Source organism: Lipophrys pholis, assembly GCF_963383615.2.
Source record: "Lipophrys pholis genome assembly, chromosome: 16".
Taxonomy (NCBI): Eukaryota; Metazoa; Chordata; class Actinopteri; order Blenniiformes; family Blenniidae; genus Lipophrys; species Lipophrys pholis.
In genome coordinates, this window is record NC_137634.1 from 11,237,179 (window position 1) to 11,262,103 (window position 24,925).

A 24,925-nucleotide genomic window follows, 5' to 3' on the forward strand; every position below is an offset into this window, starting at 1 on the left:
AAGTATACAAGTTTTACTGTTATAACCATAGTTGTTGTTTTTTTTGTTTTTTTTTAATAACTTGCTGATTTATTTATTCAGAATAAGAGCAACCCAATTCCATTAACAGATCATCAGGCTGCACACTGATGTGCACAGCAATAATCTGGATGTGACGATTACATAAAACCAGATCATTCAGAATTCACAATTTGGTCCTCTTAATGGAGTGTTTGTCTTTGTTGTTTATGTAAACATAGTCATCAGACGGAGAGGAAGAGAAAGCTGTGTTCAGGGTGGGTTGATGACAGCCCCTGGCTCTGCATTGCTGACGAAAGCTGCTTAGCTCCTCAGTTGCTATGGCAACCAGGGAAGGCAGCCAGACAAAAAAAAATGTGGCAAAGGGGAGGGGCTTTTGGAGGGAGAAATAGAGGAGAAAGGGTTGGATGGGAAAGATAGACAGTGGGAGGGATACAGACGACTGATAAAGAAACGCGCTGAGAGTGGGAGAGCAGAGTCTCTGCACACGGGGGGAAAAAAAGGTCTCAATATAAATGCTCCATCCACTGACTGGAGAACTATAGCTGAAGATACAGACAGAGGGGGAAACGCAGAGAAGATGGATGTACAAATGGAGAACACGGACCCCCCGCCTGGTGAATCGCAACCAAGTGGGAAAATCAGAAAAGGATTCAAGCTGTTCGGCAAACGCAAGCCAGGTAACATCTTTTCTATTCGAAGCAAAGGGGATGGAAACAACAAGTCGCCTGTTATTAGGAGCGGGACCATGGATGGATTATCAGACACTCCTGCACCAGATTCGGAGAAGGAGCCAGACAAGGAAAATGGACAGGAGGTGAGTCAAGGAGAGAGCGAGCAGGCTGAGGAGGAGCCACTAAGCGATGATGGCGTTCTGGCTGCCGCTCCCGCTCGTACCTCCATTTCCTCTGCCAGCTCGGCCAAGTCCCTCAGCTTCCTGTCACTACTGAGAGGCGGCCGGAGAGGAGTGGGTGATCGCAGGGTCCAAACAGTCTCCCAGCCTGTGGCGCGGCAACGGCGTGGGCTCAAGAGTCTTTTTGGCAGCGTTAAGTTTCGATCAAAAGACAAAGACGATAGGAAGGAGGCTCCCCCGAGCCCGCTTCTCATGTCATCCCGTGCCAACAGTGTGGAAATCATCAAGGAGGACCTCACCCTCACCCCCAAATCCCAGCCTCGCTCCCTGGATAGTCTAGATACAGAGACCTATGAACCTCTCAAGAGCTTAACAGCTCTAGACAGTGCAGCCACATCCCCATCAAAGACTCCCCCAGGGACAACTCGCAATGTGAGCAAAACTTCTGAGCATGTAACACCTTTGTCCACGCCTGAACCTCCGCTGGTACCCGGTGATACAAGCCTGAGCTCCTTGCTCGCAGACATCTCCTCTCTCCTGACATTTGACTCAATAACTGGGGGGGACATCATGGCTGATGTGGAAGCAGAGTGGGGAAAAGCCAGCAGCACTCTCAGCGCTGTAGTGACTGAAGTCACGCCATCATCTACGTCTCTCTTCTCCAAACCCGCTGCTCCCCCACAGCTGACGTCCACATTTGTCAGCACTGCTGTTCCAGTGAAACCCTCACATGTAGCCATCGTCACAGCAGCTTCACCCCAACCCGTCATGCCTCTGACGAAGACGACATCCACCTCATCTCCCATTTCGAAGCCGAGCTCCATCATCACAACTTTCACCAAATCTTCCACTTTGACCACTCAGTCTGTCAAGCTGAGTTCAGACTCTACTCCAGCCTCTGAGCTGAAAACCAACATCAAAATATCATCAAGTGCTGCGCCCGCAGCAATCAAACCCTCAAACACCCCAGCCACATTAACAAGCTTTTCAGCTCCGGTAACTTCATCCTCATCGGTGACAATTAAACCTGTACAGAGCGCCACTTCAACAATTGCCCCAGCTCTTTCGACCACCCCGTCCAATGTAGTCAAGGCTCCCTCAGTAAGCCCAGTTCTCCCCGCAACCACAACCAAACGGGCTTCAGAGACTGCAGTACCTCCAAAAATCAATGCTTCCGTAAGTAAACCAACTTATGTAGCTACTTCATCCTTTACATCAGAAAAACCTGTACCTGTCACCCACAGCCCTGCCATCTCTTTCGCCCCTACCCCACCTCCACCTGATAAACTGGATTTGGCAAACAGTTTAAACTTGCAAACATCCACCTCTGACAAATCCAGAAGTGTAGCTGGAGAAGATGCTAAAGCAGTGATAATAACATCAGCCTGTACAATTTCAACCAAACCTTCCTCTCCTGCATTGGCTTCTGTCCCGAAGATGACAACACTTAGCTCGTCCGCTACGGTCTCCGGCTCGGTATCTGTAACCATGTCCAAGTCGATACCAACTTCTTCCCCAGTGGATCAAAACAAAACCCCTTCCTCCCGTGTGTCAGAGGTTACTTCTTCCTCTGCTATGCCTGTCACTTCTAAAATGCTTCCTGGCCCTGCATCTCTTCCAATATCATCTTCAGTTCCTTTAGATAAGACCCCTCTCACAATTAAACCCACCTCTATGCCATCGTCTTCTGGTAAGATCCCTCCTGTTCCTGAACCAATTTCAGCCCCCGCCACTCAAGCTGCGATTTCTGCAGCTTCACTGACACCTGCTGCTCCCAGTCAGGTCCCAGCAGTTCAATCTAAATCCCCTGCTGTGTCCACTTCTATCCCCGTCTCTGTATCTAAAGATCTGCCTGCTTCTGCTCAAATACAATTTACTCAACCTAAAATCTCTCCCTCTCCCTCCCCTGTTCAAGTCCCAGTTTCTGTAACTAAAGATCCAGTTGCTCCTGTTCAAATGCAAGTTTCTCAGTCCAGCACCCCCCTTCCTCCAGTACAGATCCCCGTTTCTGTTCTTAAAGCTCATCCTTTCACTGCTATTACCCCAGCTCCAGTAGCTACAGATACTCCTGCTTCTGTTTCTGTGCCAATTTCAGTTTCTAAAGACCTTCCTGCTCCTGCTCAGATCCCACTTTCTCAATCTAAAGCACCTTCTGCACCTGTCACCATGCCTTGCCCAGTCACTTCTCCTCTTTCTACCCCTGCACCCGAACCGGCTACTCCAAACAGCACGGGCGCACATGGAGTCCGATCACCTCTGTTCAAAACAGAAGAGCAGCCTAATGAGACACAAAGGAACCTCCACGGGCCCTCCAAAGAAAAGAAGACTGCACAACAAAGGCCATCGGGGCTCAGTAAAATACCTGTTGTTGGAGGAGGTAGAGTGGGCAAGCTGCCTGTACGGGACAGCCAGCATGCTGATGACGAGCCCATCAGGGACCCACCTACTCCCGTGCTCGAAGAAGAGAAGCCCCGTTTCAACTCACATGATGGAGGGAGCAAAAATAAAAATGGTGCTGTTGAAGCAAAGTCGCCCCCATCAAAACACAGCCCAGAGGAGAGTCCCCAACAACCGAAAGTCTCCGCCGGTTCAGGACGCGACTCAAAAATCCCAGTGAAGCACAGCGTGCAGTCTCACACAGCCTCCCAAATTCCTCATTCAAAGGAACCCCCTCGTACCAAGATACCAGTGTCCAAGGTTCCCGTCCGCAGGGTAGGTAACAAGCCTGCATCTGCAGGCACTTCTCAGATAAGAAAATAACTGGACTGAATCACTCAACTCTACGGATTAAGAGTCAGACTGCAGCTTTTCCCCCTCCAATACTGCAATTTTTAAAACATTTCTATACAGCAATTCTTGGCTTGTTTATCTCTCATCTCTTGGCTTCACTACCACGTAAGCAACAGTAACAGAGTCGAGGAGGCTGTCGGCACTCAAGCACAAAACATCTCTGCGGGAGCCAAAGTACCAACCCGGGCTCTCCGGTGCTCAGCTAACTGGATGTGTTCTCAGGAAAGGTTCGGGGCCACACCTGAACGCAGCAGCATCAGTAACTGAGGATAAGCAAGATTAAAGGCGGTCTGGGAACAGAGTCACTCACACATGGGCAAGTGCCTTTCAAAGGGTGCTTTTCCTACAGACTCTCAGACTTTGTTCAGTGTTTTCTACCGTGATTTTAACTTTTGTTACTCCCACTTTTTGTAGGACTCGTCAAGTCTTTTTGTCTTTCTTTCCAGCAAGTCTCTTTGATGATAACCCGTCCCTTTAAATTTTTATTTATGCCAGGAGATAACCCCGCAGGAGCTCTATTAATGTATGAAAAAGAAAATGCAACAACCAAATTTACATTCCACACCTATCTCTGGATCTATGTAGCAGAAAATGTGCCATTAATTTTTGCACAAGATGTTGAACTGTACAGCGCCTGTGTGTCTGCCTGCTCATATGTAACAATGTCAGATCTCACTGTGAATTGTGGGAAGGGACTGTTGTTCCGAGGGCAGAATGGAAATAACTCCTTTCAAAGAAATGGACAGTGGACAGCAGCCATTGTGAATGGCACCGTGGACATTCAAGCAACACAGAGACAGAGGGTGGTGAGATGAGATCTCCAGCTCGTACACTGGCACATCTTTACCCTAGTTATACTCAGAACAGTATCTCTGTGTAGAGACTTATCTATGTTGTTCTGTTTCGTATTTAATCAATAAAACAGTATGAGTACTTAGCAAGATAAGATCTGTTGAAGTTGTGCATTACATTTTTTTGTGTGCATATTTACAATTTCCTGATTCTGTCAATGAGTTGGGAATTCCCATTATCATGTCACGTCAGGAAAAATCAGGATCAAAGTAGAGGGGATGACACACATTTTACATTTTCACTCTATATATTACTACAGCTGAGGCTCAGATTGTCGTGCTTCATCCACACTCCAAGCTCACTGACCTGAATAGTGAGCACATGAATGTCAGCAGAGGCTAGCCAATCAGCTGCAATGGAAAACGCTTTAACACGCAGACCCTATTATCAGGGAAATGGTTGGAGTATGTGTGTCATTGCTATTCTTAGTGTAAAATGCACCTAATGCATGTGGTGAATATTTCCTCTCGAACTGATTAGATCATTTGACTCTGGACCAAAATTCAATATCGCTGCCGATAACAGACGCGGCTAGAGTCGATTATAAAAGCCAGTTGATTCTGGGAAATTCTAAAGAAGCTATTCTCACAGCATAGAGTGAGAAGTGTAAAACCTGAGGTTAAGGATGAGACGCTGATCTTAGTCATGGGTTTGTGTGAAGAAAGGTCTGGTGCCAGAAATAAGAAGTAAAGGCCGAGGGGTGAGTTTATTGTGTTTGATGAAAAAAAAGTGATGGCAGAGGTGACACAAAAACGGCTTTGTCTGCTATGGAGCCAGAGGCTGTGAGCTGAGAATAGAGGACCACCATTTGCCTGAGAAAAACACGAGGACTTCACCACACCAGGTGCTGATTAAGAGGGCATCACCAAGAACAGTTTCCCCCTCGGGCACTGAAACAACACATGTTTGCTTCGTATTAACACCTGTAATCTGGGAATAAAGCGCATGAAATTTGGTGAGTTAACTTCAGGCATGCTAGGGCATAGATCGGATTCTAAGGACTCATGCTGTGGTAAATTACATCACGCTCTACAGTAAAGTTGACTGCTGGTGTGAATGATTCTCACAGTTTCAAAGAGAAAAGCTTAATAAACATATTTACTGAATGCTGCCTTTTGTTAGCACGCATCCACATGATTTCTCTCAGCAGCGTGGCGTTCAGGCCTTGAGTGCGATACAACCACAGAGCATGTTGGAGTGAACTTTTGAGCTGCGTTGCATAAGCTGTGTGAGAGCACCTTTGTTTACAGGTCGTTTCATGGGTTTCCCTGCAAGCGGTTTTCCTATCTTTGGGCCTTCTCTGCCCCCCCACCCCAAATGTGTTGCACAAATTAAAGCACCCAGGATGCAGTGAGACCACCCTGACTTCCTGTGGTCTATATGTGTTTGTGTCTGTTTCTGCCTCTGGAGAGAAGACGTGCCTCTCCAGTACCTAATTTAGCATGCTTCATTCTGTGTTTCCATGCCAACCCCACTAGGTCAACCAATGAATAGTTGTGAGTGAGTGAGAGGGGGGGGTTAAAAACATGTGCGCCTTAATGAGCACACGCAGTACACAGGACCAGTTATTAGATAGCCCAAAGGTTTAAAATGATTCATTAAGATTCAGTGTCATTAATCCATGGGTAATTTTGATTGCTATTTAAAGAAGTATTGGTTTAAAAACCAAATCATTGCTCTGATCTGCTGACTTATCACAAAAAATACCATGAGGACAGAGGTATTAACTCACAAAAGATATCAGGATATGAAAATATATATACATTTTTCAGGGGTAGTTTAAAAAAGATATTAGATAAGACATGAGTGCATCACTTACATAATTTTATTGTTTCCCTCTTATGACACAAAATATCTGGCCTGCAAATCTAAACTTCTGTGAATGTCTTTTTCCTTCTAAATTATAATCCAATTCGGTTGTACAAGCTGATAAAACTTGTAGTCAATTTTCAAAACAAAGGCAGAATTACTCAAAACATGTATTTCAAATTCATAATTATTTATTTTCGACACATTTGGAATATAAAAACCTATAGCATATTTTTCAATTAAAAAAAAAAAATATCACAATAGTTTTATGTACACAATAAAAAAAAACAACCCTAAGGGTGTTCAAAATATATAGAAATGTGGAGATATCATTGGTTTCAAGGCGTATGTCTTGTGCATTGCACAACAGTGTGAGCTGTTTACTTGACAAATGCCTTTCTTCATCCAGCGAAAGCAACAACTCATCTGAAACCCTCTCAGCTCTGCAGCCTGAGCTGCACTCTGCAGGAGTTAACCACAACTCATCCAGCTGAGGAAAAACAGCAAGCCCTACAGTCTGGAAACTAACAGCTGGTCACTGACTGTTAAAAGTCTTCCTTCGTTATCAAATACAGTCAAAGTGTTACAAAGCTTCAGAGAATATACAGGTCAAATATAGACTTTTTCAGCAAAATTCAAAAAAAAAAAAAAAAGAAAAGCTTTGGTATTAGGATTATAAATCGTTTTGCTCTTAAAAAGCAAATCTCATGCTTGATATACTTATGTTTGCATGTATTTGAAGTCTAAGCAATACAAATAAGGATGATAGAGGCTCTGTTCCGTACTGAGCTGTGTATAAGTGAGTCATCCTGAGCATTACGTCACCCCAGCGCAATACTACTGCACGGAGGACCTCTGCTGGTGGAGAAACCAAACAAGACAGTTCAGGGGGAGGGACTAGTTGGTGATGCAGTACATACAGCATCACTGCTGCACAACATGGCCTCAACATGTCTGGCCTCCATCACTACAGATAGAGGGAGCTAGCTGCATCGGCGTAGACATGAAACACAGTACCACTGAGATCTGAGCCATTTCTCGACTTCCAAGAGAAGAATTTTAACCAACAATTACTATTATTTACTGATATTAAAATGGGAAATAAACAATGTGATCGTCATTTCTCCAGGGGTTCTTTGGGGAATAAAGGTGATGCAAACAGAGTATTCTGTTTGCATATTTACAGCCTTGTTTCAAATAAGCAAACAAGGTCAGCTTATGTTTGCAGTCAGCTTAGGAAGCAGCACTCAAAATGAATAACTCATCAGAAGTAATAAATCTGATTTCAAATATAAACGTGCATTTTTGTACCTTTTACAAAAGGTATTGTCTTTGCTGAAAAGGGACGCCGCGATGCACTGATGCTGCCTGGTAATGACTGAAATCTAAAAGCACTGATAAAAAGAGGAGCCCAGCTAGAAATGAAGGGCAGAGAAAATGTGGACTACAAAGAAATGAAGCTGGTCTGTTTATAGAAAGCTGCCAGCCGGAGCTGCATCAATGAAAACAAGCAGCATCAATGTGCACCGCAGCTTGGAAATGTTACAAATGTTGATTTTCTTTATTTAGAAGTTGTCCTGGTTCAGGTGGTGCTTAAGAATGTTAGTTAGTAATCTGAAATTTTTGTTGCAAGAAAGAGTAGAGAGAGTTGTTAGATTTAGTTGTGCTCCATCCACTCATTGTATATATATCTATGTATGTATGTGTATACTAAAAGCTTATTTACGAGACCTGTACCACACATGGTTACATTATAAAGAGTGCACTTGAGCTTGTGTTGACCCAGAGCTCCTTTATAGAAAGATACAGGTCTAAACAAAAGCTCTTTTTTTTTTTTCCCCCTTGCAAACCTGATGAAGAAAATCCATCCTGGCCATGAGCTGACGAGAGCTGGACGTCTTCTTACTTAAATCACGTTGATTATAGATACATTTTCTTGTCTCTGGATTTTACACCATGAAGTGCATGTGTCCTTCCGCACCAGTCACTATAACATCCATCCAGATACGCATGGCCTCCGGAGAAGGAGCCACCATGTAGTACACCCGGTCGTGGGTCTTCACACTGAAGGTCAGCGAGGGGTTGGGGCTCTTGCAGAGATGAGTGCAACGTGGGAGAAAGGGTGGAATGACGGGGAAGTTCAGAGGGGAGAGGGACCAGACGAAGCATGTTGGGAGGGAGAAAAGGAGAGTGGACACATATGTCAAGATTAAAACTATTGTGTGAAGGATGCCACAGTCGAAGACGCACAAACACAATCAGACTTACTTTGTGTGCGATCTTTAAATGGTCATAGTAAATTTCCTCGATGGCCTGGAAGTAAATGACTCCTTTCATCTTGATCTCGTGTTTGTCTGCGGCCAAGAACATAAACACATCGGTGATCAAAGCTCGTTCGCAGCCTCACGACTATCTCGACGTAGCTTGACAGTGACGTCACTGCAGCAGTAACTCGCACATCAACAGAACCGTCAAACCTAAAAGAAAAGATTACTCACCTGCAAAATATGTGAGCGTCCTGCGGTTGTGGTCGAAGACAAACCAGCGTTTCTTCCACGTCTTAATCTTGCCGCCCATTTTGACCAGGAATCCTCGACAGGTTTTATCAGTGATTGCCAGATGGAAGCATGCGTCTGGGTTGTGTCCAGCTGCCTCGATGTGGCCATGAAGATCAAACTCGTCCTTCCTTATAGGGAGGTAGCGAGTCAACAGCCTGGACTGTGGACAAAGCAATGAAATGAGATACAGACCTTTTACAGTTTTCTTGCAAAAACATTTACATGACGCTAATGGCAGGAAAAGAGCCCAGCCAACTTTACCGTACCTGTGTTCTTTGTTTCTCCCTGAGCTTCACTTCTCTCTCGACAAGTTTCTGCCTCCTGCTTGTCTCCTCCTGGAGACGTTTCTCCAGTTCCTCTCTTCGTCGCCGCTCTTCCTCAAAAGCGTGCCGGCGGATCTCCATCTCCCGTTCCTGCCGTGTCACACAAGAGTTAAATCACATCTGCTGTCCAACAGGCTCATCAAGAGGCTCTGAGAGTTCTTGGAAACTTTTGGGCTCGTTACCCGGTGCTCAAGAAGTCTCAGCTTCTCTGCCTGGGCCTCTCGGAGTAAACGCTCCATCTCCTCAATTTTGGCCATATTTGTCGTACTGGCACTGATGAAAACAAACACACATAAGTCCTCAAGACACAACATTTCCCCGGTAAAGGGGGAAGACAAAATATAAACAATGACAAACAAAATTAAGCTGTGCAGAGACTTTTTTTAGTTTGAACTGCTCAATTTGGTCTTTCTATGAAACTTTGAAACTCAATATGTAACAATCAACACTGAGTTTGCTTATTTTGTATTTAAAGTTCTTTTTTTTTGTCAGATGGCAAACAGAGAGACACAAACTCTCCATCACATCTGCGGTCACAGCAGCAGTTGCCCTAAAAATCTTTTTTTATTCACAGTGGGATAAAAACCCATAAAAGAACGTTCTTGCCGTGAGGTGAGGGTGCCAACCACTACATCACTGTCTTTTACTTTTTACACGGTGCCACAGCTTCTGTGAGAATCAAAAACTCATTCTGCTTGCTCATCGTGTGTAATCAAATCATTGCTGACTTCATTTCTAAAAATATAACTTCTCTTCCTCTGATCCGGAAAGGAAAGATCTTCTGAAAGAGTTTCGTTTGGTCATTTCTCCGTGTGCGTCTGCCTCACCTAGAAATGTTGTCCGGGGAGCAGGCGGAGAAGCTGGTCTCCAGGCTGTCGGAGCTGTCCACGCTGACGGTGTCGGAGACCTGGCTGTTGTCTGGGTACGAGAAGGAGTCCAGGAACACGTTGGGCTCGGAGATCATCCTGCTGCAGAAATCACTCCGTCTGTGTCTGTCTTCGCTCATGTGTGCGTGGCTGTGGCCCGCTGAAAGACGAGAACATCACAATAGCGCAGTGGAAAGACCCACCGCATGCCTGATGTAACAATAACGTGCCAAATCACACCAACGGGGCCCGAGATTCATTAAATTAGCTGGTGAGGCGGCGGAGCATCTTGAAGAAATTACTTCTAAAAGAAATGTTCCTTGTAAACTGAGGGAATAACAGTGAAGCGTCAAGCTGGAGAAGAAAAGAGACATTTTATGTGGACCAACATGATGGAGACAGTGCTTTGACTTAACGGCTATGAAATGACTGCCATTATATTTCAGTCACTGTCTGTCGTGTAAGACTGTCTGGTTTCTGGAAGTAATGAAAATATATAAACACACAAAAAACATCATTCAAATAGCACAGGTTATTCATTCATTCATTCATTCATTTAAACTTTATTTTACCAATAATCCCAGTTGAGATCAAAATATCTCTCTTAAGGTAAAACCAGACTATCACAGAATTCCAGCAAAACCAGATGAGATGTGATGTACAACGTTTAGTATCCATCATAATGCTTTTAATCTTTAAAATGAAAAATTCACAAACTCAGATTTCCGGTTTATGTTATGTTTGAAGCTGGTTGCCAATTTCTCTTCTGCACGATGCACAACAACTTCGATAAGCTGAATGTCAGCCTCAATATCAGATCTGCATTAGATGCGGCTTCCTATGTGCGGTGCCACGGATCATTGCATCATTGTGGCATTTCCGGCCCTGATACCAGCAAATAGCCCGAGGCTCAGCGCTGGACTCACACCGAAGAGTACAGCCAGATCTGATGCAGACATGATGTGGCAGTCTGGTGCTCTGACTCACTTTTCGACAGACGGCGAGAGTTCACCTCCCGCGGGGGGAAACTGAAGCCTTGTGGGATGACACTGCCACAGCTGGAGCTTTGGGTCAAAGGCAGGTGGGCCTGAGACAGGAAAAGCAAGGAGACGTACAATGTTCAGGGCCCGTTTTCCACAACCACAAAACAAGGGCAAGCTGCATCATTTAGTGAGCTGGAAGGGTGTTACAGGCTGAAACTGAGAATTCCTGTTTGGGTGGATCGGTCTCGAGGGACAATGAATTTTCGAAAGACAAACTATGAAGGCAATGAAATCCCCTTTTCAGCAGGCCAGAATAAGTCCAGTCCCTTTAAAATGAGCAGTGGTTCTGCACCTCTTGGAGGATCAATTGATCTTTATTTAGCAGAAACACTTTTCATCTAATTTACATCCACTCTCATCCTGTTGGCACTCAAATGTACAGGTAGATTTAAATAATTGTTAAAAAAAAAAAAAAAAAAAAAAAACCTTTGGAGGAAGTGTGCGTCCCAGGGATCTGCCATATGGGGTGAGGAGCTGCTGGTTCCTTTTATGAGGTAGACTGTCATTCGCTTGTGAAGAGTTTTCTTTGCTGCTGCTTCTTCTTCTTTCCTTCAGAGACTGCAAATGCTGCAATAAGAGCAGAAATCACAGGAATCACAAAGACTGAAAAAGGATTAAAAACAACTCGGATCATTAAAAGCACTGAAAGTTTGGTCTTGATTTAACTCATAAAAGCTGCACCAGCATGCCTGATCTTTGATCGTTTTATTGTGGAGCTTGATACAAGTTGAATACAATCAAAAAATGATCGACAGAAAAACAACGGAGAAATGGAAATCACGTTGCACCCAGCTTTAAAGCCGAAAGAACAAGATTTCTGCTCATGTCTCAGCGGGTTAAAGACAGAGTAGAGTGTAAAAAGTGTTATTGCAGCGTAACTGACACGGACTCCTACCTCTTTGATGGCAACAGGGTTGTTGGTGAAGTTCTGCCCCTCAGACAACTCTGCATACTTTCCTTCCAAAGACACCAACTTTTCTCTCTCCTGCAGACATCAGACACCGTCTCAGTACAGACAAATTGAATAATTACAATATCGGCACGCAGAGAATTTTCTTACCTTCTGAAGCATAATTAGCAGGTTGTTTTTCTCTCTCTGGAAATTCTCTCTTTCCTGCTGAGTCTGTAACGCAATCTGAGAGGACTGTTTCTTCAGTGTCGCCAGTCTCTCCTGTCAGGAATAGAGAGCATGGCAACAATACAATTGCTTTTCAGAAGACATAAAGCAAACGCATGCAAAGAAATAAACAAGTACTACAGATATGTGTTGTAACTTAAAGCAGTGGCGGCGGTAGCGGCGGCAGCAGGGTGATCAAGTTCTTTCTCTGATAAACCAAATGATTCATTCATACGTCAGTGTTGCACGCTTACCGTTGCCAGAATCTTGTCATTAGTTCATGCTTTCTGCTGCAAATGCCACTTTTTTTTTTTTTTGCAGCTCTACTTTCATGCACAACCTGCAGTAAGATTAACGACAATAAACCGTAATGTAGTAATTAAACAGGATGCAGGATACAGAATCAGCACTGTTTTGTGAATGTAGACTCCTCTTCTGTCGTTTTAAATGATCTCCAAATCTGTCAACAACAACTTTACAGAAAAAAAACCAAATGTTGCTCTCTAGCTTCCATTTAACAGACTGCATAAACTTCAAGCAGAAAACTGCATGTTAGAGTGACTCAGTGCCGGCAATACAGCAGGGTTATACATGCAATTCATGCTGCGTGCACAACCCCTAAACCTTTCTCGCTGCACCTTGCGTGCGACAATAAGTCGCTGACAATCGGCGATCTCTCGTAGCAGCTCCTGGTTCTGATGCTCTTTTTCCTCGTCCAGCTTGATTTCTCTTTCCAACTTCTGAAACTCCAAGTCCTCTGAGCTTTTAGATTCTTCCCCGTTTTCCTGAAAAACAACAGAGAACCATAGAAACAAAGAGTATGATTGGAAGCATGAAAGGACGGAAGTGGGAAACACATCGTTTTGGAAAATGCAACTGCATCAACCACAACGAATAAATTAGTGTTTTTTTTCTGAAGGAATTTCTTTCGGACACATTTAAATTTCATGTTCCCCCAACTGACGGCAGGTTTCAAGATGCTTTAGTTTCCCACCAAAGTGAAGTCACATTTGTTTGCAGTTCTTCTGTTATACCTAGTAATTATTTGGGCCCCTTTGCAGATGTGGCTCTAAGGGTTACCAGAGCTGTAAATGGAGCTATGAACATGAGAAGAGAAATGAAGGCGAGGACATGGTCAGTAAAGATTTAAAAAAAAATACAAACAAATACAAATTGTATATAGATGAAAAATTAAAATGAAGCATTTCCTTTTACAAAATTAAGGGATTTTAAAGTTCTGGATAAAAGGTAACTGAATTCCTTTCAAGGAAGTTGTGGTTGACGTTTGTTTGAACTGTGGTTTCAGCCTCTAAGAGCTCGTGTCTACACAATAAATCTGTATTCTCCTAAATCACCTCTGACCACCATCAGGCGAGCTCCTATCAAAGATCACGACGCAAATTGTAATTCATTTTAGTATTTTGTTACTCCTGACAATTCTAAGCCAATATCCCTTGGCATAGGCTTTTGCTACATAAAACCTACCGTGTGTTCCCATATCAACCCGAATCTGACTTCTAATAGATATATTACATATTTTATGATGATGAAGGCTACTTCCAAATGGGCACTCACCAAACAAGCGAGAAAAATACGAGGCACATTCATCGCTGATCAAAAAACATTTCCCCAAGACGTTTTTCTCTCATTCCTGAAGTTGCACACATTTGCATAAATGTACCTGTGACTTCTCAGCGTGACTCGGCTTCTCACTACTATGTAATTTTCCCTTGAGCTCCTCCAGCAGCAGTTTTTCCCTCTGCAGCTGGGCCGTCTCCGACTCCTGTTCTCCTTCCAGCAGAGCACACTCCACCTCCATCTGCAGAGCAGCACAAGGCGGACGCATCTTCGTTCAGTGCGCTCATTCCATCCCCGATGGCCACACCTAAACTATCCACCAATAGTAGTGATATTTGTGTCCTATTCTGCCGATAGCGATTGAATCACAGGGTCAAAATGATCTATTCGCTGCTCATCAACACTGTGCTCGAGGCAGCTCATTTCATCGCTTTGTACTGTGATGAACGGCTGCATAATATTTGCCCACCATCGATGGTCATGGGTTTTTATCTCGCAGCAGATAAGCACAAACAGAGTCTAAGTGCTCAGGTGTTATTTATGTGTACTGACTGCGCTGTGCTTGGTACCTCGCGGACAGACTCCTCCATCTGGTTGTCCAGGTCTTTGATCTTTTGCTCCAGCTCCTCGATGTTGTTTAGAACTTGAATTCTTTCTTCCTCTATGTGCGTTACTTCCTGCTTCAGCTGCACACTCTCCAAAGGCTGAAATGACACCGGGAATGCATATCAACGCTCGGCCCTGGAGGAGCCTCCACATCATGTGAACGCACACATTCACAGGACTAAAATGTCAGAAACTTTCCTGAAGGTTACTAACATCTACTGGTATTCCGTGAGAAAAATATAAAATCAGATTTTGGTAACTCAACATTGGAAACTTCTTTTTTCTTGCATACATTTCGCCATTAAAAGTTTGCGGGTGCATTGATTCACTTTATTATGATTGTTGAATTACACAACAGCTGCTGCTTTAACTCATCCATAGCTGGATCACTGGCAACAGGGACAGGATTCCTTTGCACCGGGTGTAATGGAAATCTCTATCATGCAATCCTCTGCCAGTCACGCTGAAGCTTTCCCACATATTGCTACATCTACCAGCATCCTACCAACATTCATTCATACTCATGTGTGGGTTTATTTAAGATACTCTGTAATATCAGGCTTCCTTCGTAAAGAGAGGCTGGGTAATCTTGTTCTCTTTTTTTTTTCTGGTCAGAGGTTTGTGTGCCCAGCAGCTCTTGGATTTATAGTTTCCATGATGGGCTGGGAGCTCTCTTTCTTCCTGTACACACTCCTCCCAAGAATGTACAAGATGGACAAGAGGCTATTTAGAGCCTGTAAATCTCTGACAAGCACTCACCCAAAGCAAAAGTGATGGGCTTCATTTTAAAATTTAAATTGATAAATGTAGGTTTTGCACAGGTTTTGTCTCTTATGAAACAAAGAGTGTTTGAATACTTGAGTAATGTACAGTTTCTTTTTTCTTTTTGGAGGGTCTTAAGTTCATTAAGTGAGTGAGAAAAGTTCAAAACATCTGGAAAAATGCATATCTTTTCCCTGCATATACACAAGAATTCTTCCATTTACACTCCCGCGCACAGATGTGCACGGACGCACACACATATGTGGACAAATTCTCCATGGGATAAAGTCATTTCCTGCCCCCCTCCTCCTCCTTCAAGACTTTGAATGGCTGAGTACTGAAACAAAACCAGGACTTCTTCATTAAAAGCAGACACAACGTAACGCTGTCGCTGCTCTTCAGTGGAAAATAAAGTATCCCAGGATAAGGCAGCCGTCCAGACAGTCAGAGTCACTGGAGCTGATATTTCTAATGTAGAATTTTTAACATGTTAATTAACCAAGAAAGCGTTTCCAAAAAGGATAATGGGGGGGGGGGGGGGGGGGGGTTCAGGCTGTAACATTAAAGCAGTGGCAGTGGCAGAGAGAGAGAGAGAGAGAGAGAGAGAGAGAGAGAGAGAGAGAGAGAGAGAGAGAGACTTGTGCAATTGTCATTCTCCTGTTTATGTGTCTGTCTGACCCACATAAACAGGAAATGTATAAATTGCTTATTGCACACAGTTACAAAATGCATCATTTGTGTGAAGAATCTGCCTCAACTTCAGTCACGGTTTAGGTGTAGAATTACACCACAGTGTGCCGATGTAATACAGTTTCTTCAGGATGCTACTTTTGATCTTTATACTAATAGTCAAAGATAAATTACACTGTGGATGTGATACCTTCATTGTCCCTCCTGGGAATCTCATTCACTCAGATCAATCTTAAATTTCTGTTTGGTTCCATGACATGTAAAAGTAAGAAAGTTCTCCGGAATACAATGGTTAAACAAACAACTTTAGAAAAGCTCAGAAGTCATATTGACTGCATTCCACAGACGGGATGTCTCCCATTAGTCTTCACAACAGCTTCACTCAGTTTACCACTCATCCTGTGGCAGGAATTAACAGGGTACATATGCATATAACCTGTTAAAGGGTCCTGTTATGGCGGGTCGCGGCTAAATGTAACAGTAGCTGTGATTCAAATCCCTCAGACGCTATTTAATGAAGTTATCCCTAAGTAGTTCGCTTTACAGTGAGGAGTGAAACATAATGTGTGGAATCTATCTATCTATCTATCTATCTATCTATCTATCTATCTATCTATCTATCTATCTATCTATCTATCTATCTATCTATCTATCTATCTATCTATCTATCTATCTATCTATCTATCTATCTATCTATCTATCTATCTATCTATCTATCTATCTTGATGCATGCCCAGGGAGAACATGCAAACTCTATCCAGTAATGCCACAAATCTATTGTATTTTCATGTTGTGAGGCTCACCACTACTCCACTACTCCACCACGGCAGCCTGATAACATTTTTCACATAGAATACATATAATATGATATCATCCCGCAATGCCAGTGCCACAGCTGACAATTCCATTTTAACTGTGACACCGTAACACGTAGTCACATCAATAAAGACATTCAAGTACCACTTTCTGGCAAAATGTGGGACAATAAAATGTGGACTGTTTTAGGGATTTTGATTTAATTATTGTGAAGTTTTCAGAGTTTTTGTAACTTATTTTAAATATATGTTTTTTTTTTTCTAAGATAAACTGTATGTTCATTTTATTCTTGATCTAACTAACTTGATTTCACCCTTCGCTGAAACTTACCTTGGTCCTGTGGTGCGTAGAAGGAGACGGGGCACTGCTGTTCAGGCTGACTGCAGGCGAGTGGGACCTGGCCTCTCTGTAGCCGCTCTGCTGCCGCTGGCCGGCCTGCTGCTCCTCAGACAGCTGGAAGTCTCTGGCTTTGACCCCAAAGCAGCTCTCCTGAGCTGTGCTGCTGGGAGAGTCGGAGAAGACAGACTCGTCGTCCGAAACCTGCAGCTTCTCCAACTCCTTGTTGATCTTCTGCAGGTCGGAAACAGCTGAGCCGGCTGGATCTTTCACTACATGTCCCAACCCTGTGCACAGGTTTAAGATGGTCTCAAGACGCTGGCATTCCTGCAGGCAAGGGATTCACACTTGGTTATGTAACAATATAAATGTTACTGGTAACTTTAATGATGACGATGATGATGTAAAATAGGACAAACTGATAGAAAGAGACTAACCAGCCTCTGCACTTTCTGCTCCCTGAGTCGTTCATCTCTCTGGTGTTGATGGTAGTCTCTCAGCTCCTCTTTGCCATTCAAAGAGCTGATGCTGCCAACTCGCTGTCCTGGACTCAGCCCGCTCTTCCCAAAGGACAACCTCCTCTCCCCAAAGCTCAGATCCAAGCCAGTCCCATCGAGGTCCACACCCAAAGAGCTCAGAGAGGCCAGGCTGGCCCTCCTGGGCGTGTTGGGCATGCTGGCAGGTACTGTCACATCTGGAGGCTGCTCCAGCGAGGAGAGACTTCGCCGCTGCCCTGCTGAGACCACCGCCCTGTGGGAGCCTATGGAGTGGCGTGACGGCAGGGACAGAGCAGGTGGGTCAGCTGCGTTGTGAAGCCGTGGCAGAGAACGGCTATGCAACCCCAGGCTGCTGAGGGAGCCGGTGGAGTACTTCCTCTGGCGCGAGTCACCTCCACATTTGCCCTGAGAGTAAAGCCTGCGGCCCATTCGCGGACTGGACGGCACACTGGCCGCTCCGCTCTTGACCCTGGGAGAACGTGGGACAGGCTCCCCGTAGGAGCCGAGCAGCACACCTCCTTCCGGCGTGTTGGAGAGAAGCAGACTGTCTTGTGACTGATGGCGAGAGTGGGAGTGACGGAGCAAGCCGTTGGAGCTGAGCTGGCGCTCGCCCTGACGGGGAGAAGGAGGCACGCTGCTGCTGCTCATGTAAGAGAAGTTCCTCGATGGAGGGCGCTCTGCGTGACTGAGGACTGACAGAGGCCTGCTGGACTGGGCTCCTACAGGCGAAGGCATGTTGTGATACTTGCGGCTGCACTCCGCTGCTCTCAGGCTGGCCTCCAGGGCGCTTTTCCTGCGCTGCAGCGTCTCCATCAGGTCCTGCAGCTCTGCCTTAGAGCGAGAGCCCCTCAGCAACGTCCCACCCACTGAGCCGCTGCTGCTGTGAGGCTCAATCTTCACACAGTCTGTAGGAGAGAGAAAGCCAACTGAGCATGAAATTCAGTCACTTTTTAGATCAAATGAAACAGTGAAGCCTAAGGTAACTGCTTTAATACGATAAGCAGCAGATCAGCAGAAAGTTGTGCCGTCACACGTGTGCTGAGTAAGACGGGGGAAACCAGTGAGGAATGTATGCTCATACACTTCGGAGCCCAATACAAACACGGGCTCAATCAGTGGTTAAGTTTCTTCTAAAAATGGAAGAATGTCAGTGGACCACGACCAGCCAGGATTCATCATGGTCTCGACTGCAGGAGGGATCAGGAAGACGACTTAAATATTTAAGTGAACAGCGCGAGGACTCTGACCTGCGTCATGGGTGGCCGGGTATACAAATAATTACTGAGTTCAGTCAGCCGTCAAGAACGTCTATAACTCCCTCACAAATGTGAGTATAACGTCAACTCTGCGCATATCAATTCTTGTGTTTCATTTAACCTTTGAAGGCTTTGTTAACATGTTCTTTTGTTTGTTTATTTTTTTATTTTATTTTAGCTGATCAAAATTAACAACACGAGTAAGAAGTCTGTCAATCTCACTAAAACTAAAACTTACTGAAGTGGACTGACGAGCTAAAAAGCGGTTTCAGGGTTCAGGTCAAAGAAACACCACCCCAGATGGCTCTGGGTGAATGTGAAAAGCGATTTGAGACGACTGAAGCAATAAAATGTGTTATATAAGGGAAGACCGTTTTTCCATTTCGCTGAAGATTTTCACAATATCAGCCAAGTTCACCGTCATTAAACTGCCTCCGGTCCTTCAGTACACAATGTATATTCCTGTTTGATCTGTGGCCAATTTCCTCCCCCCAAAAAAGTTGTTATTAATAAAATGTGTCTTGTATTTATGTTAGGTAAGTAAGAAGTCAGAAACTATACTTCCCTACAAACTCTACCCTACTTAACTTTTAAACTCCAACATTTTACCAAATATAAGTACATTTTATCCCTGAAGTTCTCAAAACATTTTTGTTACTTAAGTTGTAATTTTTGTTTGCATTCGAGATTTCTTGCCTCAATGCACCTCCAAATATCAAGTCAAACTTTTAATGGATGAGGCAAACACACAAACTATTGTGTGTTCAATGGTGGATACACGACACTTACAAAGACCTAAAAGATGGATCGATATGACACCTGAAGAGTTTCAAGTAAGCTGGTTGTCACTCACAATGGAGCAGCGACAGATTTCATCATCAATGGCCTTACTTAAGATAAAAATTTTAAAGTTTTCATGCAAATCTTACTTTTTTGAGTAAAATACTTGAATCGGTATATGTAGTTTGAGTGTCTTACCTGACGCGTAGCTCAATGTGGCCATAGCACTCCTTTGAGGAAGCATGGTGTTCATCACACTGGCCTCCTCTCCCTGATTCCGTATGAGAATGGAGGACTCAGCCGATCTTTCTGTTTCCTGAGAGGAAGAAAAGTTTCAAATAAATATGAAACTCTTAAAAATAAAATCTAGTATTAGAAAAAGCAACTTCTGCTGTCACAGAAGAAAACATATTCGCCCTGATGCTATCTATGATCCATCCTCTATACTGTCTTAATAAAACTTAGCGTGGACTGGATTCAGTCACAGAGGGTCACTTTGGGTGAAGACAGATTACACGCTAAGCATTTGTCCCTCGCAGGACAAACCCAGAGAGACAGAGGACCACACACACACTCACACTTACATCCAACACACAGTTCCTATTTAACCTCAAACACGTGTTTTTGGACTGTTTGGGAGCAAAAAGGAAAAGAAGAACATGCAAACTTACACCTAAAAGGCCCCCAAGCCAGAATACAACTACATATATTTCTGCTACGAGCTAAGAATTCTAACCACGACAGCATCCTGCAGTCCCTGATGTTATCTAATGGGATGTAATTCAATACTGTACATAACCACCAGTTTAACGTTTTGAGGCTGAGTGTTCCTCTAACATATAACAACAGCATTGTTCAGCCACGAAATGATTAAAACAGATCTAGAACTTTTGCTCATTCATCATAACTCTGCACAACAATGCCACAATTGAAGCAGCTATTTCAGATGTGCATATTTTAAGGGAAAAGGAAAAAAAAAAAAAAGTTCCAAAAGACTAAGTATTAAAACAGATACATAGGAAAGTTTTTATGTCTGGGCCACTGATACCAATAAAAGCCTGAAATGCCGCTGCACTCAGTAAAAGGTTTTACCATAGTTGAACCGTAGACCCATGAGCAGTCCTCGAAAGTATTCCCTTAGACCCCCAGAGAGGCTGCAGCCAGAGTTAAACAGTCAAGGTTTTAAACCTGGATGGCGACTGATATCTTTCCTACTTGATGTTTGGCTCATTTTGCTTGACATTTTCAGAAATCCAATTGTATTCCATCATTATTGAATGATTACATAAACTGTATTCATACAGCGCCAAATCAGCAGTTTCTCCACAGAAGATGTTCAGTGGCAAAAGGTTTACTTCCTCCAATAGTACAAATGAAAGTCAAGAGAAGAAGAAGCATCAAATTAAATCAATCGAGCTTCAAAATCATGAGGTGCTTGTAATAACTCACTGAGACCACATTAGGTGACTTTACTATTGATTAGAGGAGAATTTTAAAGACCAGACGTTATCGTTTCCTGAATCCACAGACAGCACACACACACACACACTCCACAGAGAAATGCAGAGATGGCTGATCTAAGACTCTCTGGTCCTGCTGTCTGGAGAGAGGGCCTACAGGAAGCAGGGTATCCTTTTACACAGTCACACAATCAATCAGCGTGAGTTCATTCTCCAGACCGCCTGAAAAAAAGAGGGTGAAGAAAAAAAAAAAACAGCTCGGTGTCATGGAGCGGCAGTTTTTTACAGCATCGCCCAGCTGCAGGCCAGCAGGGTGGTGCGACTCACAAACACACAGGGAGATGTAAACAGTTTGTGGAATGACCCCCGACGAGACCGTTCTCGTCTAGTGTGTGGTAACACTGTGAAGATAAGTAGTTTCTTCTTGCGAGGTACAGATTGTTGATGTCTGGTGTGTGTGTGTGTGTGTGTGTGTGTGTGTGTTAAACACTTTGTGCAGAAAGAAACTATACAACACAAAAAAAAAAAAAAAAAGACACAGATCTGTTTAAAAGTGTCTTTATAAAGTACAACATTTGCTGTCTGACAAAAATTGAAGAAAATAGACAACGGCAGGTTGCACAAACATAAACTCAACAAATTCATATTAAAATTAATATTTGAATAGTTATTGCACGTTGAGACGGTTCATGTTTGACTCATCAGCTGATAGCAAAAAGGACAACAACTTTAGAATTAGTTTGATTTTCAAGTTAGTGCAGCTTTGAGCAAAGAACGCAGTGAAAATGAGCTGTGGTACTTTCCCAGATGTTGAAAACATGCAGCTGGATCGACATTATGGCATGTTGGCAGAGTAGAAGATACCTACAGTTTGCCTTTGGTGCTTTGAATCAATTGTAGAGAGCAACACTTCATACACACACTTGGAAACTTAAAGATAACTCACTATAACTTTAAAGACAAGGATTTCCAAATGATGAAAGAAAAAAAAAAACTAAACTCTTGTTTTCCTTCTTTTTAGTTGAACACATCTACACTTTCTCATGTCTGAACTTTCAAACAACATAATTCTATTCCTCTTAGTTTTCTGGCGTTTTTCTCTAATTTAATTGCTCCAACTTCTTACAACATCTGTGCACGCAACGCAACCAAGTACAAACTGCAGAACAAAGTAGTATTGCAGTCAGACTTTACAGGCATAAATCATTGCATCTAAAAGGCACTGATTATGGAGATGATGAAGCCACTGACCTTTGTTTTATGTTCCAGTTACATGTTTAGAAGTTGTGTTGAGCTGAAGCTCCAGTCTTCCTCCGTCTGTCTCAGTGGAGTCCTCCCATGACAAAGGAGCAGACAGGAGACCCTCTCTCCCCTCCCACCTTCAACTCTCTGCTCAGACTCCCCTCCCCAGGAGAGAGAGAGAGAGAGAGAGAGAGAGAGAGAGAGAGAGAGAGAGAGAGAGAGAGGGGAGTCAGAGGGTCTGGGACTCCTGCTGCCCCTCTCTGGTTGAGGAGGGAACTGCTGGTTTCTTTGGATTTATAGAGACACCAAAAACCCACCAAATGATAAATGTGGTTTATTTCTCCAAAAAATTTAACTTTATTCAACCTCTTTCCTCCTCTCTGTTAGATTTTATTTTTTTTTTAACTTCTGATGAGATTTTTTGACCTCAACATCATGTTATCATGTTTATCATCATTCCAGTTTGCAGCAGTAATCTTTACACATCATGTGATCATCTCCACCACTAACATCAAACTTGCAGCCAGACGTTTCTGACTCTGCTCAATTTGTTCACAGAAATATGTGGCTCAGTCAAGGTTCCCCCACTGACGAGTCCTCCCACAGTGTTTTTGTTCTTCTGAAGAAAAAAAAACCAAGAGTAGGCATTAGTTCTCAAAGTTGTAAAAGAAAAAAAAAGAAGAAAAAAAAAAGAAGTGCACTCTTGGATTGTTGTTTCAGCAGTATGTGGAGGCGGGAGGAGGCCCCATTGCTACGCCTGAAACTGAGCCAAGGCTCACTCCCCTCCGACAACCAAATGTGAGGCATCACCCATCACCCAGACTGCAATGTGCTGCATACCCATTGATCTGATCGCCGCTCGCAGCGTCGACTTCAGGAAAAGTTTTCGACAAGTTCTGCTTTGGGTGAATGGAATGTAAACAGACGACCACCATGTTCATCGTAGAAGAATGAATGAAAATCCCCTGAAAACCATCCTGAACAATCGTGCAAAAAACTCCAATTACATCATAGGGAGGGGGCCGTGGAGCAGAGTCGGGACCAGATGATTACTTCCAGATACAGTGCCGGGGTCTTTGTCATAAAACACACACACACACACACACACACACACACACACACACACACACACACACACACACACACACACACACACACACACACACACACACACACACACACACACACACACACACACACACACACACACACACACACACACACACACTAGAGTTGGTCTGCTTCTCTTAGACTTACGTTCTTTATACTTTCAGGAAGGTGAAATGACACATATAAATCTCAGGAGGGCCCCATTTGAAACCTGGGACACTTTGAATTTATGACCAATGCAAACATTTAATTGTCACAGAGCAGAGGAATGTTACCCCACTCCGTCTCCAGAAAAGTAACCGCACAAACATTTCCTGAAAAATACTGGATGTATTTGTATTTGTATTTTTATTTTTTTTTAAATCTATAGACTGGAACCATGTGTTGGGGGTTTCTGAGTGGAGGCTCTGGAAAAAGAAGGGGAGTGGGCGTACCATCATCTCTGGTAATTGTTGGGAAAACTGACTCATAGCGTGAAAAGTCGCGCAGCGTTTCACCCAAAGACTAATAACCAGTCTGCATGAAGGCTTCGATTTGAGAACAGTATCACTCATGTTAGTTTTCTTCAGGATGATCTTTGGCCTCTTTGGCTTATCTTTCACTTTGTTTCTTTCTAGTTTACCCGAGTTTCACACATAAACTGCCTTGCTTTGATTTTTATTGAGTCTATTTCTGAAGTTTAGCTTGTAACTCAACCGTCACACACCTTTAAACAAAAAAGATGTATGTTCAGTCACTCCTTTGACCGCTAATGGCAAAATGAGCCAGTCCTATTTCATGCAGTCAGTAAAGAAAACCCCATTCAGCAGGATGTGGTGCTGTGATGTGACCGTTTGCAGCCTTTATCTCGATGAACCAAACGCTGTTTCATTAGAAATGTGGCTCATGGTCAACTTGTAACAGCACAGCAACATGCCTGAGACTTTCTTATGTTTCTACGCTTGTGGCTGTGGAGTCCTTTTTGTACAGAGAGTGAGCACATCTCTCTCTCTCTCTCTCTTATGCTTACTTCTCCCCTTAATATGGATGTCTGAATGGTTTAAATTTTATGACACATTTATGATTCACTGATTAGGTTCAGCTAAAGTTATATCAGTTAGTTGGAAGTAAAAAAAAAAAAATTGTCCACATGTTATTCTAATCTGTTTGAGTTAATCAGTCGATTTAAAAGTCTGGGATTTTTGAATTAAATGCTGTTTTAAATAGTGCTGCAGAACTCCGAATCACATCTATTCTTTAAATAAACAGATTTGATGGCAAGCAAGACGCAGCCGCAACAAAATAACTCCCAACGTGAATATTTCAGCAGACCGGTTGTAATTAAGTAAGTTCACATTGTTTAGGCATGTGAATACATCACAGGTACGGTGGAGGCAGGCTTTGTTGGGCTTACGATGAAGCTGGAACAGTGAGCCGCACGAGGGGAGACAGCAGCGCCACGACCAAAGTCAACAGTTGTGCCTGTGTTATTCATTTTATAATGATAATAATCTGTCACTAATTCTTTAATGCCTTAATAACTGGCATGGTTAGAGGATCCCAAACACTTCTAGTTGTAGTAAA

General features: G+C 43.5%; 2 protein-coding genes across 2 annotated transcripts; one reads left to right on the forward strand and one right to left on the reverse strand.

The window, feature by feature from the left end:
• Nucleotides 1-598: 598 nt before the first annotated feature.
• LOC308121851 (uncharacterized protein) lies at nucleotides 599-3,737 on the forward strand (the record flags this gene model as incomplete). Its single annotated transcript, XM_080483377.1, has 3 exons — nucleotides 599-1,802; nucleotides 1,907-2,047; nucleotides 2,967-3,737. The coding sequence occupies 3 exons, from the start codon at nucleotides 599-601 to the stop codon at nucleotides 3,629-3,631; spliced, it is 2,010 nt and encodes a 669-aa protein (XP_080339503.1). The 3' UTR covers nucleotides 3,632-3,737.
• Nucleotides 3,738-6,321: 2,584 nt separating this feature from the next.
• Nucleotides 6,322-22,411, reverse strand: LOC308121974 (pleckstrin homology-like domain family B member 2). The gene is made up of 17 exons (XM_080483545.1): nucleotides 22,262-22,411; nucleotides 19,749-19,866; nucleotides 17,455-18,419; nucleotides 17,012-17,344; nucleotides 14,377-14,511; nucleotides 13,911-14,048; nucleotides 12,868-13,014; nucleotides 12,173-12,283; nucleotides 12,008-12,097; nucleotides 11,539-11,679; nucleotides 11,057-11,156; nucleotides 10,031-10,229; nucleotides 9,386-9,476; nucleotides 9,147-9,293; nucleotides 8,821-9,040; nucleotides 8,591-8,676; nucleotides 6,322-8,412 (listed from the first exon to the last, which is right to left on the reverse strand). The coding sequence occupies exons 2-17, from the start codon at nucleotides 19,801-19,803 to the stop codon at nucleotides 8,272-8,274; spliced, it is 3,099 nt and encodes a 1,032-aa protein (XP_080339671.1). The 5' UTR covers nucleotides 19,804-19,866; nucleotides 22,262-22,411; the 3' UTR covers nucleotides 6,322-8,271.
• Between the last annotated feature and the right edge of the window lie 2,514 nt (nucleotides 22,412-24,925).